Source organism: Mchenga conophoros, linkage group LG7 (genome assembly GCF_057382185.1).
Source record: "Mchenga conophoros isolate Kocher_MC1m ecotype Shallow Benthic linkage group LG7, M_conophoros_male_GT1.1, whole genome shotgun sequence".
Lineage (NCBI taxonomy): Eukaryota > Metazoa > Chordata > Actinopteri > Cichliformes > Cichlidae > Mchenga > Mchenga conophoros.
The window spans coordinates 62,109,084-62,125,156 of NC_140532.1; the positions used below are offsets into that span (position 1 = coordinate 62,109,084).

Genomic DNA, 16,073 nt, shown 5'->3' on the forward strand with positions numbered 1-16,073 from the left:
ACCAGGATATTTAATCAGTAACACCACAGGCCTTTTAAAATCTTTAGAGGAATAGAGAACATGATTATTTATATCAAGTCACAGCTTAAGAGTCTTCACTGCCCACTTTTTCTTCAGTGTAGCAGTTTAGATCCTTGTAACTTCCATCATTAATTATATGCAGTAGGGCTTCCAGTGACTTTCCAATCAGGCTCACAATAAACGGATTACAGGGCAGGATAGAACAAAAAATAAATAAAGGCCAATGCAATATAAATTCCTGTGTTTTCCCTCCAGCTGCATCCAGCTGCATGGTGATTTTTACTGATCCAGAAGGATACATTGACTCCTCTGATGACCCTCCTCTTCCAGACGGTACCTTCCTACGCTGTACCTACACTGTGACTGTGTACACTGGCTATGGAGTCGAGCTGCAGGTACACATCAGCAACATGTCAATGACATCACACACAGCCCAACTGCATTTATAGCATAATGACTCTTTGCTGGGTTGCTGGTTATCTTACTGAACAGTATTTTGTAAAGGCATGCTGCTGTGTTTTGTAGTTGTGGCTTAACCCAAGTTAAACTCTGCCTCCTTGTAACAGCTAATGGTAATGCTGTTCATTTCTGTATGATCCTCAAATATTTTTATGCTTTTAAATGTGTTAAATGTTTTCTTTATATATTATGTCACTTCTTTAGTCCAGAACTCAAAGATGCTTTATGTTAGTATGCACAAAAGTTAGTGTCAGAGGCAGATAGGCAAAGACCCAGGGGACCCCAACCAAACACTGCATCCAAAAGAGCTGAAAATCTGAGGCCATATGTCCCAATGGCAACCATGCCCTGGGGGACGAGGGAGGCCCTGGACGGAGCTCCAACAGCCAATGGTGGGGGAGTCGAGGGACCAGAGGCAGTGGCCAACCGACCCTGCCGGTGACAGACCACAGACCCTGAGAACCACCCGTACCCTGGCGGAACCCCCACGACATGATGTAGAAGCCCAAGCCAGCCCAGACCGCAACTCCCAAGAGAGCAGGCCAGCAAGCACACAAAAAATGCCCACTCAGGCACTCCAGAAAGACCAGGCGCTGAGGGGGTTGGGGCTGGGGTGAGGGGAGCTTGGAAAGCCCCAGAGGCTCAAACCAGATATCCCAATGTGGTGAGGGGAGGAAGACAGGACAAAAGACATGCTGTGGGAGAGAGTCACAGATTAATAATAAATAATGATTCAAGGCAGAGAGGTGTAAAAACACATACTGAGTGAGAAAGGTGACTGAAGAAGAAGTACATCATGGGAATCCCCCAGCAGCCTAGACCTATTGCAACATAACTAAGGGAGGATTCACTGCTAACTATATGCTTTGCAAGAAGGACAGTTTTAAGCCTAAAGTTAAAAGTAGATACCTGTAGAGATCTGTCTCCCAAATCCACCCCTGGATCCAGCCTCTCATCTTAATATAAGATGGGGCCTGATTGTTCAAGACCTTGTATGTGAGGAGCAGGATTTTGAATTCAATTTTGGATTTAACGGGGAGCCAATGAAGGAAACCCAATATAGAAGAAATATGTTCTCTTTATAGTCTATGTCAGTACTCTTGCTGCAGCATTTTGGACTGGCTGGCTATTTGTCACACGGTTTTTAGGGAAACGCCTTTTCAGGAGTTTTTAGGACATCCTGATAATATTGAATTACAGTAGTCCAGCCTAAAAGTAATAAATGCTTGAACTAGTTTTTCAGTGTCACTCTGACACTTTTCCAACTTTATCTTCAAGGATGGATAAAGTTGGGTGTCATCTGCATAACACTGAAAATGTATGCTATGCCTTCTGTTGAGACTGCCTAACGGAAGCAAGTATAATGTAAACATAACTGGTCCAAACATGGAACCCTGTAGAACTCCATAATTAACCTTAGTGTGTGAAGAGGACTCTGCATTTACATGAGTCTATTAGATAGATATGATTCAAAGCACTGCAGTGCAGTACCTGTAATACCTACAGCATGCTGTAATTGCTCTAATAGAATATTATGGCCAACAGTATTGAACTCTGCACTGACGTCTCGCAGGACAAGCACAGAGATGAGTCTAATGCAGGGGTCGGCAACCTTTTTGATGATGAGTGCCGTCTAAAATTTCCTCAGAAGTCAATGTGCCATATGATTGCATTAGCAATAAATTTAATAACGCTCTATATGAACAGTTACACACTATATAGAAGAACTTTACAGAATTATATTTGTTCGCAGATGTTGGCAGCTATCAGCGAATAGTTATCAGCTATTTTGAAACAAAAAAAGACACTTTTTATCCATAACAGCAAATGAACTGTACAACAAAAATGCAAATGCTATTTATGGTCTCCTCACAACAATGAAAACAAACGCTGTTGTGACAGTGATGTACACTGTCTTGTTGGTATATGTATGATTTCTATACATTTTACATCAGATGAAAACTTTGGTTGTACGATTCAGATATTTATTAAAAGCTAGACATTTTAAATGAGAATAAGAAAGAAAAGTATTTCTTTGTGCCCCCCTTTCCCTGTTAATGCCCTACCTGGCCCCCTGGCAAAACTTTGCCAGACCCGCCCCTGCACAGTTACCAGCTGTCAGCTACAAAGGATCCTGGTGTTATTTGTCTCTCAGAAACAGTTCATAACTTCCCTTCAACTCATTCATGTCACCTAAAAGGTAAACCTGTTTCTCCATCACCTGTTCAGCTCTGATGATTCAGTAAGGACATCTCCTCGTTTCATCTTCATGTTTCCCTCTCACCACATAACCAAACCGATATCATGACCAGCAGCTTTTACGACTGTGGCTCCAGCAAACATCAGCTGATACTAGAACTTAATATTAAATAAATTCTAACAACAGCTGATCAGTCTTAAATATATTGCTGTTGTTTAGCGTGACATCCGCTGGTTTCCTCTTTCTGGCGGAAAGTGAGCAATAAACAAGCAAGAGAGAAAAGCCGATCAGCTGATCATTGATCAGTTTCATGATTAAAGTAGCAACAGGACAGGGAGCGGGAGAGAGAATGAGAGAAGAGGCAGCTGACAGCGTAAAGACACAGAATAAATCCAGCTTGTGTCTTTTTCCATTGTAGATGAAGTCCGGGACAAACTGCGTTCCTTTTCAGCTCAATATCAGTCTGCTATCAGTCTGCCCCAGGACAGCTGTGGCTACAACTGTAGCTTGCCTCCACCAGTGTGTAAATGTGAGAGTGAATGAATAGTGGAATTGTAAAGCTCTTTGAGGGTCTCGAAAAGCGCTATATAAATGCAATCCATTATCATTATTATTATTAATATGAAATGCGTAATATTTTCTCTGAATACGAGACGATTACGTTTTTTACGGGACGGTTGGCAACTAAGCTTACTAACTAACCTTATGAATAAAATAAAGTTCACTATCAGTAACATCATAGCACCCACCCAGCTGTTTAGAAACTCCGTCATGCTAGCTAGTACGCCTCATCCACCTGCTGGCCTCTGTGGAAGCTCCGCAATAGCCACCACCAAACAACTGAGTTATTTTTACACATCGGCCAGCATCTGGCCAATCCACCACCTCTCATTGTTTATACCATTACAAAAACAACAACAACAGCAACAAAAACCATTGGCCGGTAAAAACAAAAAATCACCATAGCTGGACGACCATAGCCAGTCCAGCTATGGGCGTGCCATCAGTTAACCCTTCACATGCCACAGCTGGCACGAGTGCCCAGGGTTGCCGACCGCTGGTCTAATGTCAGAGGCCATAAGATCATTTGTAACCTTCACCAAAGCTGCTTCTGTACTGTGATGAACTCTAAAACCTGACTGATACTCTTCAAATAAGCCCTTCCTCTGCAGATAATCGGTTAGCTGTTTGACAATGCTTTCAACTTTTTTTGAGATGAAAGGAAGGTTGGAGATTGGCCTATAATTAGCTAGGACAATTGGGCAAGAGATGGTAAGTAACAGTTTAACTACTGCCAGGTTGAAGTCAGATACGCAGCCAATTATTAGAGATTGGTTGATCATATTTAACGTTGACTTCTTTGAGGAGTCTTATAGGGATGGGGTCTAAAAGACACATTGATGGTTTGTAGGAAGTAAAATGTTGGGTTTCAGAAAGCAGGACCCAAACACAGGAACTTTAGAGTTGGCGACAGTGTGTTTATTTACATTTACAAAACAAATAAACAAATAAAAACCATGTATTGCAAACAATCCATAGTGTGTGATTTCTTCCGTGATGACCTCCCAGTTCCCATGTACTGAATCCTTCCTGTGGTCGGTGGCAACAAACACAAACTCATCTCAGTTCAATTTACAAAAAGAGCTCAGCTCTCTTGGGTTTCCTAACAAAACATGACACAAAGGTAAGTACACTTATCGTATACAATGACTGACAAAGACGGATTCACCTGGTGAGCTAGAGTTAATGGAGTCACTTTTCAGGACCCGGGCTTTTATGTGATAGTCGGATTAAATCGTATGAAAAACAGAACCCACCTGACCTCGCAAGAGTTTAGGCTCTTGGCTGCGTGCAGGTACGTCAGGTTCTTGTGGTCGGTCCAAACGACCAATGGATGTTCCATCCAGCCAGTGTAATGCGTTTGTTGACTAGCAGTTCACGGTCACCCAAGTCAGAGTTTCTTTCAATCTGAAAGAGACACTGAGAAAAGAATGCACAGGGACGAAGCTTACCCTCAGAGGTCTGGAATAACAGCCCCAACCCCTGAATCCAAAGCATCCACTCCTACCATGAAAGACTTTGAGAGATTAGGCTGAACCAAAGGCTGAAGGCTGGAGAGAGACTGTATAACGGACTAGTGGGAAGTGGAACACCTGGGAGCAAATCTATCCCGCAGTTGTAAGGATGATAAGGTGGGATAAAGAGAGCTAAATCCTTGCTAAAAAATTTTGCCAAATCATGGTAGACCGTAGGAACAAAGGTTAAATCAGGGGTGTTGAACTCCAGGCCTCAAGGGCCGGTGTCCTTCAGGTTTTCGATATCACCCTGGGTCAACACACCTGAATCAAATGATTAGTTCATTACCAGGCCTCTGGAGAACTTCAAAACAATGTTGAGGAGGTTTTTAACCATTTAAATCAGCTGTGTTGGATCAAGGACACATCTAAAACCTGCAGGACACCGGCCCTCGAGGCCTGGAGTTCGACACCTGTGGTCTAAATGGTAAATGGACTGATTCTTATATAGTCTTTTTCTACTCTTCCGGACTACTCAAAGTGCGCTATACAACATGCCACATTCACCCAATCACACCCATTCACACAAAAACTTTCTGCTAAGCTTTTTAGTGCTTCCTAACTAACATTCAAACACATTAATACTCAGATGGATGCATCAGAGAGCGAATGGGGTTAATATCTTGCCTAAGTATATGCATCTACTCTTGATTAAACCTGTTTGATCAGGATGTATTATGAATAGGGTGATTTTTTTCTAATCCCTACATTTATGACTGCGATTGGGTGGTATCTGGATGGGAGTATGGGATCCTTGGTTTAAGAAATGGACTAATGATGGCAGTGTTATTGTTTGGAGATGATCTGTAAACATTCTGGATTTGAGTTACCATTCTGAAAAAAGTGGTTGCTAGCATAGACCACCATCTAGCCCTAGGGCTTTATTGTTTGAGAGATGTTGTAGGGTTTTGTGAAATTCAGATATTGAAAGAGATGAATCAAGAGACAATCTGTTTGTCCTTTAGTTTTGATAGATTTAGATTTAGATACATTTAGATTTAGATCAACTCTTCAATGTCTTCAATATGGATTAATCTGTGACGAGTATAAAGCTTTGTAAAAGTATTTAAAAGATTTATTTGTTGTGGATCATGAATAATGTTCCCAGTTGAATCCTTTATAGAATAAATTGTTGTTTTTTCTTTATTTAGTTTTAACTGTGGTTAGCAAGGAATTTTCGAATTTATTGCTATGTTCAAAGTTAGTTAAACAACTAGTAGCTCAGTGTTTCAACATTCGGAAGAAGGGATTCCACTCATGTGTAGAGATTGACGAGGTACAACACATATCCAACCACTCTGACCTGTCATCCTGGTTGAAGATATAACACCCCCACCTGAGATAGGTTACCAAGCCCCAAGTGTGATGAAAGAAGGGTCGATGAGTGCGAGAAGAACTGACCTGAAAGATATATAGCCGGATACCAAGACTACGTGAAGTACCCTCAGTGATCAGTACAGAAAGGTTCAGTGATGAAGGTGCCTAAGAAGTATAACAAGCTGTCCATACCTGAGGTCTTGGAAACTGCCAAGCAAACACTCACAGCCTTGGACAGCCGCTTGAAGAGATACACCAGAGAGATAAAAGGCAGGAAATAAGCCAGCTGTTCTCCAAAGAACCAGCAAACGTGTACTCTCAGTGGCAGGGGAACAATATGAGCACAACACCACCAAGGTTGGAGACGGAGCAATACTGGAAGAGCGTGTGGCAGAAGGACGCAATCCATAACAGCAATGCTGGGTCTAAGAACAGACCACAGCAACCTCCCTGAACAGGTCCATTTTAAATAGCAGTGGGAGACATCCAAGAAAGGGTCTCCAGTATGAAGAGTTGGAGAGCACCAGGCCCCGACATGATTCATGCCTACTGGCTGAAGAAGCTGAATGTATTCCACGAGCATCTGGCAGCACAAACAAACCCGCTGCTAGTTGATGAGAGACACCCAGAATGGCTGGAGTGTCCTAATCCCCAAGGACCCCCATAAGGGACCAGTCCCATCCAACTACCGGCCAAACACCTGCCTCAGTACCACATGGAAGCTCCTCTCAGCCATCATAGTGGCCAAGATGAACAGGCACATGGCTCAATACATGAGCAGGGCACATAACGGAATAGGCAAGAATACCAGAGGTGTAAAACACCAGCTACTCGGCTGACTGCTCTGTCTCAGACTGCAAGACTAGATGCTAGCAGGCAAGGCACACATGGAACGCTACAACAAAGTGTCTGGCATAGTATACAGAAACATCTGTGCTGAGTATGGACTGGAAGTCCTAAGGTCAAAATGGGAGATGTCCCCAGGGTGGTCGAGAATGACTGAGGTAAGATCCTGTGGGATTTCCAGATTCAGACTGACAAAATGGAGGTGGCTAACCAACCGGACATAGTAGTGGTAGACAAGCAGAGGAAGATGACTGTGGTAGACGTAGCAATACTGAACCACAGCAACATCTAGAAGAAGGAACAGGAGAAGCTAGAGAAGTACCAAGGGCTCAGAGAAGACCTTGAGAAGATGTGGAGGGTGAAGGTAACGATGGTCCCAGTGGTGCACTTGGTGCAGTGAGTCCCAAGCTAGGCAAGTGGCTCCAGCAGGAACAACATCTGACATCTCTGTGCAGTATCTTCTCCTCAAGCTCCCAGGCCTCTGGTAGAGGACCTGAGCTTGAAGGATAGAAGTAGTCAGATACAAGTAGTCATTTGAATCCTTAATTCTCTCCCTTCCTAATAACATCCCGCCATCTCTCTTTATTATCACATTAATTACACATTCCTCTTTCTCTTGCTGTGGGACTGCTGTCTATCTTGATGCACTCCTTCACTGCTGGTGTTAGAAAAAACAGTTTCCTCAGACTGTGAGAGACTTGAAGGGAGCTCTGTTTTACTTCAGATGACCAAGTACTTCCTGATGGAGTGCAATCTAAACATTAATACTGTATGTATTCAAGTTTTCCTACAAGATGTGTTAAACATGCATTTTTTTAATGTGTTTGTTTCCAGGTGAAGAGCGTGAACCTTTCAGATGGAGAACAACTGTCTATCACAGGTGTTGATGAACACGGTTCTTTGCTGGTCTTGGCCAACCATACACTGCTTGTTGAAGGTCAGGTGATCCGCAGTCCCACTAACACTCTCTCTGTCTACTACTGCTCTGGACTGGAGGGAAGCATGGGTATCTTCCAGCTGCACTATCAAAGTAAGTCTACACACCACTCATTTACACACTTACTGAAAAGAGTGTACAAAACTCAGTTTATGCCATGACTAAAACATGAATATTCATTTATATTAACAGGTTATAGAAATTCAATAAATAGTACTTTCATTAGGGCCTAAGGGGCTGTTTACACTTTATACACATGCTAATTACAGAATCATAAACCATCTCACCTAATCAGTTTGCATGGTGATTGAATCTGTCATGTTAATTCGCTGATTAGAGCCCTGATTAATTGGCTCTCATCTCATTATGACACTATATGGGATATGGGAGTTTGTATAAAGAGTCCCCTTGTTGTGTATGTTTCTGTGTGTATATGTGTGCTGTGTCATCCATTAATAAATATGGTAATTATTCCAAAGGAAGAAGCATCCAAGTACTACGATCCACTTTCTCCATTAATTACAGCCATTTACTCTTTTTATATTACCGCTAGACAGAAGAATAGTGCTGAAGTGTTATCAAGGTTAAAAAAACACACACACAACATAAAGAGACAAGGAATATTGTCTCACACAGCTTACATGGCTTGTTATAATTAGGATTTTTCAAATGCCCATGACTACTTGATTTCTTAAGTCATTGGGTTCTCAGTATGAGAAACTATGTTGCACCCTTGGATGTTTTAATTAGCTGGTTCTTGGCACCATCTGTTATGGCTCTGCAGCTAGATATGTGAATGTCATGCACCATTTACATACATCTGTACTGATAAGTTACACTATGTACTGTAGTCTAGCCCTACATTTTATAACACTGTTCAGTATTTCCCATAATCTTTTAATATTATCCATCTAATTGCCTCTTATAGTATTTCTTTTTACTATATCTTAGTATATTGATTAACTTATTTTAATATCTTTTATCTTATCTTTCTAATTTCAGCATCTTCATTTCTCTTTTTTTAAGAAATCTCTGTATAGTGCATTCTTCTTTCTCCATGCATGTTGCAGACCTTTTGTTATCCATGGACAGTATATAATTTATGTTTCCTACCATATTGCTTTATTGGACAGTTTTATACAATAACAATTATTATACAATAATGTAAATATTCTAAGGAATTCATCATACGCACCATTAACGTCTTGTTTCTGATATATTTCACCCTGTTTCATTAAAGCTTTTTTAAATGCATTTATTCTTTCTTCTGTTCTTACTCGTCTGTACTCTTTTTATCTGTCCACTTTATGAATCTTGTAATTCCTATCGTGGACTGTAAAAATTGGAAGATGGTCACCGTCTTATTTTCAATGTCATTTGTTAAAATGTTTCCTATCAGAGTTGCATAATGTGATGTGATCCTGGTAGGTCTAGTAATTTTGGGGAATAGGTTCATATAGGACATCGTGTTAATAAATTCCTCTGTGATTTTGTTTATTTGGGTTTAGCAAATCAATATTGAGATCTCCACAAATGAAAAGTTTATTGTGAGCTATTTCGGTAAATGTTTCTTCTATCAAGTCTTTAAAGGTCTCAATACTACTACCTGGAGCTCTGTATATACAGCTAATGATTACATTTTTTCTTTTTTCTTTAAAAATTTCAACTGTTATACAATCCACCACATTAAATTTCAAGGATTTTCCCACATACAAGGCCACTTCTCCCCCACCTTTGTTTCACAGAGTTATAAATGTGACTTCATAACCTTCCAGTTCAAAGTCTTTTCCGTTTTCCATGTTAATCCAAGTTTCCGATCAGGCAATGACACTGAATGCATGGGCAAACTGGTTAAGATATTCTTTGATATGATTAAAATTAGCATATAGACTTCTACAGTTAATGTGGATAATTGTTAATTTATTCTCAGTTTTAATCCTCGGATTATACTCTTCATTTGTATAGTAGCAGCAGTTGTTATTGATAGACGAGAAGAGGATGTTGTCTGGATTTATTTAATATTCCAAGTCCTGTGTATTTTGATCCACATAGTTAAATGTTTTCAGTTCCAGTTGACTGATGCAGCTGAGCTGTTCCTTTCAGTGTGTCACACACTGTGTTTGTTACCTTAAGGTTTGAGGTTGTTTGTTACCTTGTTTATAGTCCAGATCATGTTGCTCACTGATATTTTTCTGCATCAGCAGAATCCTTCTCTTCATTCAGTAGAGAAACACTGGGATATGAGTTATATTATAAACTACAACCTGAGATTCATGGGTGGTGCTGTTATTTGGTGTTTGCTGTCGCTGCAGTAGAGTATTATTTCCTGTTTCTGTTCCAGCACACAGTGGTTTTTATGTGTAGCTTGTCGGTATAGCCACTTTAATTAAAAACGTATATATAACCTCTTATTTTATAACCTAATGTATATGTGCTTCATCAAAAGCACACACTGTTGATTCGCTCTCTAATTATATTTACAGTATTCCGTCACTGTGTCTTTAGGGATTCGCTAGCTTAGCTTATAGCTGACTTGCTACCAGCATGGATTCTTCACCTGTCCCTCCTGAACTTTCCTGCTCATTGTGTCAGATGTTTAATTAATCCTCAGCCTTCTTTAGCAATAATGTTACTGGTAATAAATGTAGCCTATTGGCAGCTTTGGAGGCTAGGATCACTAAATTGGAGACCCGGCTTTGCATTCATAAATACTCGTAGCTTGCCAGCCCACTGTAACCGGTGCAGTTTTTCCCCACTCTGCAACACACCCACCAGGGATCAAACTCTGGTTACTAGTGATTCTGTTCTGAGACATGAAGCTAAAGACACCAGAAACTATCGTCTAATGCACATTTCTAATTTAATTATATGAATTAGACATGTGCAATTACCCTCCTTTGGCAGGAGCAGAGGGGAAAAATTATTCTCAGAATTAACATGAAAATCCTTGAAGTGAATAGTGCCTGTGGAAATAGTCATATGCAAAGTAATCATACAGTGTACCTTTTGATTCTTTAAACATTAAATTTTCTCTCAGCAAGACTGCAATAGCAACTGTTAGTGATGTTCAGTAATAGTTTTCAAGTATCAGTTAGACAGTCATGTTACTATAATGCGCAAAACCAGAGTTATGAATGATTAAGGCAAGACCATTAGAACAAGATCTGACCTAAAATTTATTGTCATCACGATATCAGCCTGTGCGATGGGCCCATCGCAAAAGATGGTGTAAACTGCGATAATTGGGTACCTTAAAATGTTTACACACGCGCTTTAAAGAATTTACCAATCAAAGAAACCCCTTTACACGTTTGACCAGTCGAATAGAGCCCTTCACGGCATTAACCAATCAAATGGATTAGAGGCCCGCCTCCTACGTAGGTGGTGAGCGAACAACGTTGCAGCAACGAGTCAGAGTTGTAACGGCTGAGAGCGAGACGCATGACGAGAATGCTACTATGAACTTGTGGCTAAAAAAAAAAAAAATAGTACCTCGCTTGTTTGGAGGTACTTTGGATTTGATAAAGACGACGTTCTCCAAACACAGGTACTCTGCAAAACTTGCCGAACACTCGTGGCAACCACCAGAGGAAACACGACTAATCTCCACCATCATCTTCAATACAACCACAGAGAACTGTTTGAAGAGTTTCAGAAAGATAGGGCTAGCCAAACAAAGGTTTCTAATGTTAAGACAAAGAGCACAGCAGTCCAATAGCTGTCTCTGTATCAGAGTTTTTGAAGTGGAACAACTTATGAGAAAACGTCGAAGCGGTACAAGGAAATAACAGAGGCCATTACACATTTTTTGGCTAAAGACATGATGCCTGTAAATACGGTTAGCAGAGAGGGCTTCACCAGTTTGATACATAAAGTGGACCGTGTCACGGTCCGCTGTGACAGACCGTGCGGTGGTGTGTATGGTGGACCCAGGTGCGAACACAGGTGAGCAGACGGGAGTGAACTTTAAACAAAAGCGAGCCTTTTATTGTGGCTGATGACAAGGTATACAAATACAGCAGGGATAGCGTGGCTAAACAGAAACCTAAACTGGGAATAACTAAGGTAAAGCTATGACTAAGAATGCAATAGACCGGGCATGGAAACATAGAGGGTGGAAACACAGACGACGCGACACAGACTACATGAAACACAGAGACTAAATACACAAGAGGGATGATCAGGGGAAGTGGCCACACATGGGAACACAGCTGACACAGATAAACATAACAAGACATGGCAGGAGTAAACAACACTGACGGGAGACTGTCAAAGTAAAACAGGAAGTACACAGAGGTGCAAACAGGAGGAGAGAGAGAGCACGGGCATAGTGGGCTGGGGAAACATGGAAATGAAACACGAGGGGAGATGAGGGCTCACAGATACATAGAGGGGCACACAGGGGATAAGAGTCACAAGGGGAAGTCAAATAAGGAACAACATAACAGGACAACTCAGGAAACATGACCTAAATAAGGAACGAAATACAAAAATACAAGGAACTGAGAATACTGGGCCCACATGGCCCAGGACCATGACAGACCGGAGATCCCCTCACGAAACTACTTTTCCCATGTCGCCATTCTACAAATGTACGAAACATGGCGCAAGACCGTCATGTTTGAACTGAGCCAAGCTGAAAACTACGCAAGCACTACAGACCTATGGTCAAGTCGTACAACGGAACCATATATGAGTTTCACATTGCACTTCCTCACCGAAGACTTTGAACTGAAAGTCTTCAGTCTAGAGACTGTATTTTCACACTAGTGAAAATATAGCCCATGTATTACGTGAGGTGCTAGCCAGCTGGTATCTTAAAGAAGACCGACAAGTGTGTTATGTTTATTTAAAACTAACTATAGAGACTGGGAAGGATGTCTTTCAGAATTCAAGCCTCAGAAATTTTTTTTATTTTATTTATTTTTTTTAATGGGGGCAATGTTTCAATGTTAAAGTGCACTTTGTTCAATGACATGACGCCACAGGGGAAGTGAAACTAAACACACTGAACATGGACCACAAGACTGTCAAAATAAAATAGGAAATAGGCAGACTAAGACACATGGACTTGACATGGTGATAGGGAACTAGAGATGAGACATGGACATAACTAAACAACAAATACAGAGAACATGATGGCTAGGAAGAACACACATGACAGAATGACACAAGAGGAAATGTAAAGAAGAGGAGGAGATGAGACACAGAAGGAAAGAAAGGGAGCGAGAGCAAGATGGACACAAAAGGAGACAAAGACATCACTGAGACACACAAAGGGCGAGGGAGACTCTAACACAGGGGACCTGACAGACTCACACACTAAAGACATGATACCATAACCAACATAGTGGGGGAGACAGACTTGGGAGGAACCTAAACAGACAAGAACTAAATAGGGAAACAGAGAACTCAAACAGAACTAACTGAGCCTTAAACTATAAAAATTAGAATATAATAATACAAAAGGCATAAAACTCAAAATGCTGGGTCAAGAGACCCAGAGCCATGGCATATGTGAATGTAGAAGCAAGAAATTACAGGCCATTCATGTCTTTATGGCTGTGTCCAAATTCAGGGGCTGCATCCTTCAAAGGATTGGACTACAGACCATAGGCCTATAGACTGGCCTACATTGGAAGGTCTAGCCTACGACATGCGGTTTCTGTTGCCTAGCAATCACACCATGAGCAGCTACGGCTATGATTTGACAGCATGTTTGACAGAAATACAGAAAATTTGTATTTAATGTTATTTAACTTTTATCAGAGAAAAATGCGTTGTTTCATTTGGGTGCAATGTATTTGTGAAAACACCACAGCCATGAGTCCCTTTAGCCAACAATGATGCTAAGTTTTGCTAGCTAGTTTGCTACTGTAGCTCATGAGACTAATCTCATTTCATTTTGATGGCACAAACGTAGCAGGATTTACATAGTTGATATTTTACTATATATGCTTTCCACCAACACGGTGGCACGGTGGTTAGCACTGTTGCCTCACAGCAAGAAGGTCCTGAGTTCAATTCCACCATCAGGCCGGGGTCTTTCTGTGTGGAGTTTGCATGTTCTCCCCGTGTTTGCGTGGGTTCTCTCCGGGTACTCCGGCTTCCTCCCACCGTCCAAAGACATGCAGCTTGTGGGGATAGGTTAATTGGATAATCCAAATTGCCACTAGGTGTGAGTGTGAATGATTGTCTGTCCCTGTGTGTTAGCCCTGCGACAGACTGGCGACCTGTCCAGGGTGTACCCCGCCTTTCGCCCTATGACAGCTGGGATAGGCTCCAGCGCCCCGCTGGAGCCTATCCCAGCTGTGGTCTGCTCCGCGACCCTGAAAAGGATAAGCGGAAGCGAATGGATGGATGGATGTTTCAGATAAAATGGAAAAATTTTACTGATGCAGTAAATATTCCTTTATTGAATGAGAAAACTGTGCAGTATAATTTACTTAACATGTTGAAGATATCAGAGGACTAAACGGGCTGATGTTAGGTTAAGTGAGTCTAACAGGAAAGAAATGATACAGAAACATGACATCCTTATAAAATACTTTACACACGTTATGAATATATAACTTTTCTTAGTTCTTCAAACCTTTTATTTAAATAAGCTGCATTATTAAAGTTGTCCATGGTTCCATTTATTTTTCTGCCTTTACCCGTTAGGTCGTGTCCTGCAGAACATCAGTGAGTGGTTCCCTGTATGCAGCTGTTTTGTAGTATATGTTGGAGATACCTCTGCAAATACAGGAAACAAATATCTAGAAATTGTTTTAAATGTTTTCACCAGTCCCTCAATTATAGAGAACAGCTGTTTATTCCCCCAGTTATCAAGTCAGTGTCTTTCAACCTCACACACTACCTCAGGCTCCTTCCACACCAGAGGCGATGTCTATATCCTAATAAGTCAGCCTCAGTAGCCGGGGATTTGACTGCCAGGGCCCGTACCCTGGATCACCATAATATGCCACAAGAAACATAATACACCTGATCCCTAGGGTGCCTCCTCTGGGTGGTGGGCCTTCAGGCGGGACTCCCAGTCTACATGTAGTGTATTAGTGGCTGGTCACCTTGAAGTGGACTATACTCTACCACTGGGACTTCAGCGATCCCTCCCACTGTTCAAGCTGACGGGCCCCTTTCTCTATGTTCTCTATGGCATAGACTGCCGGCTTCTGTGACCTTCCTAATCTTTAAGGTTCATTCATTGAAAGCTAGAGGTGGAAACCACCAGCAAGACCCCAGCATAGAACAAGTGACAACAGATTGGTTCAGATGAAGTCAGAAACATCATAAAAGGAGGAGCTGTGGGTCAGGTGGGTTTCAAAGTATTTTGTAGATGTGCAGCTACTGGGAGGAGCATAAAGGCACCTAAATGGCACTTCTTGTATGAGATTTGACAATGTGATGTTTAGAAGGATATCAGTCGATCATATGCTGATTCAAGCTGGCATTGAGGTCAGCTGATTTGATGGGATTGCATTGACCGTCGAAGGCTGCGATGACTGGAAGTGAGGACCTGGTAAATTGGATGGTGGAGTCTGTAGCGCTGCTTCTGTAGCCTAGCAACCATGATAGTAGCCGTGTAGGACAGCATGTATGAAGAAAATATTTATTTAATTTTATTCGTTTTACTTTTTCCTGGTAAAAATTGAGATGTTATCAGTCTGGGATGTATGAGAGGCTGAAAAAATACTGTGGCCATGGGCTGCGTACCTTTAGCAAACAGTAATGTTCACTTAAGCTAGTCAACGAGTTTGCTTGCTGTGTCTTTTGAATTTAAGAGATTTTCATATACTGGTTTTGTTTTCTGTGTACTGGATTTGTTCTCTGTATTCATTAGTCTTACGTTTTGTATTTTCTAGTGCATCTGAGCTTCCTTGTCCTAGTTTCTGGTTCTTGCTTTGTTACGTTTGTTCACTCCCATGCCTGTCTTTTCTCTCTGTGTTCCGTCTTCATGGCTGTCTGTGCTTGTAGTCCTGTCCCTGTGTTTTCTCCCTTCATGTTCCTATGTTCATCTCCTATCTCCTTTGTCTTCCTTGTCTGTCATGTCTCTATGTCTGTTTCTCCCCAGTACAAGTGTCAAGCGTTTTATTTTGATAGGCTCCTGTGTTATGTGTATTATGTTTGATTTTGCTTCCACTGTCTCCTCAGTCAGACTGTGTTCAGCTGTGTCACCGAAGTGTTTCTAAGCAACCCTAATCTCCTGTGTATATCTTAT

At 41.5% G+C, this 16,073-nt stretch overlaps 1 protein-coding gene across 3 annotated transcripts in view; it reads left to right on the top strand.

Moving 5' to 3' along the window:
- Positions 1 to 16,073, top strand: part of sez6l (seizure related 6 homolog (mouse)-like) — a 112,877-nt gene that overhangs the window by 51,534 nt on the left and 45,270 nt on the right. For all 3 annotated transcript variants that reach the window (XM_085280635.1, XM_085280636.1, XM_085280637.1), the window contains exons 3-4: positions 277 to 416; positions 7,753 to 7,948. In XM_085280635.1, the coding sequence (XP_085136761.1) occupies positions 277 to 416; positions 7,753 to 7,948 (336 nt within the window). The remainder of the gene's footprint in view (positions 1 to 276; positions 417 to 7,752; positions 7,949 to 16,073) is intronic.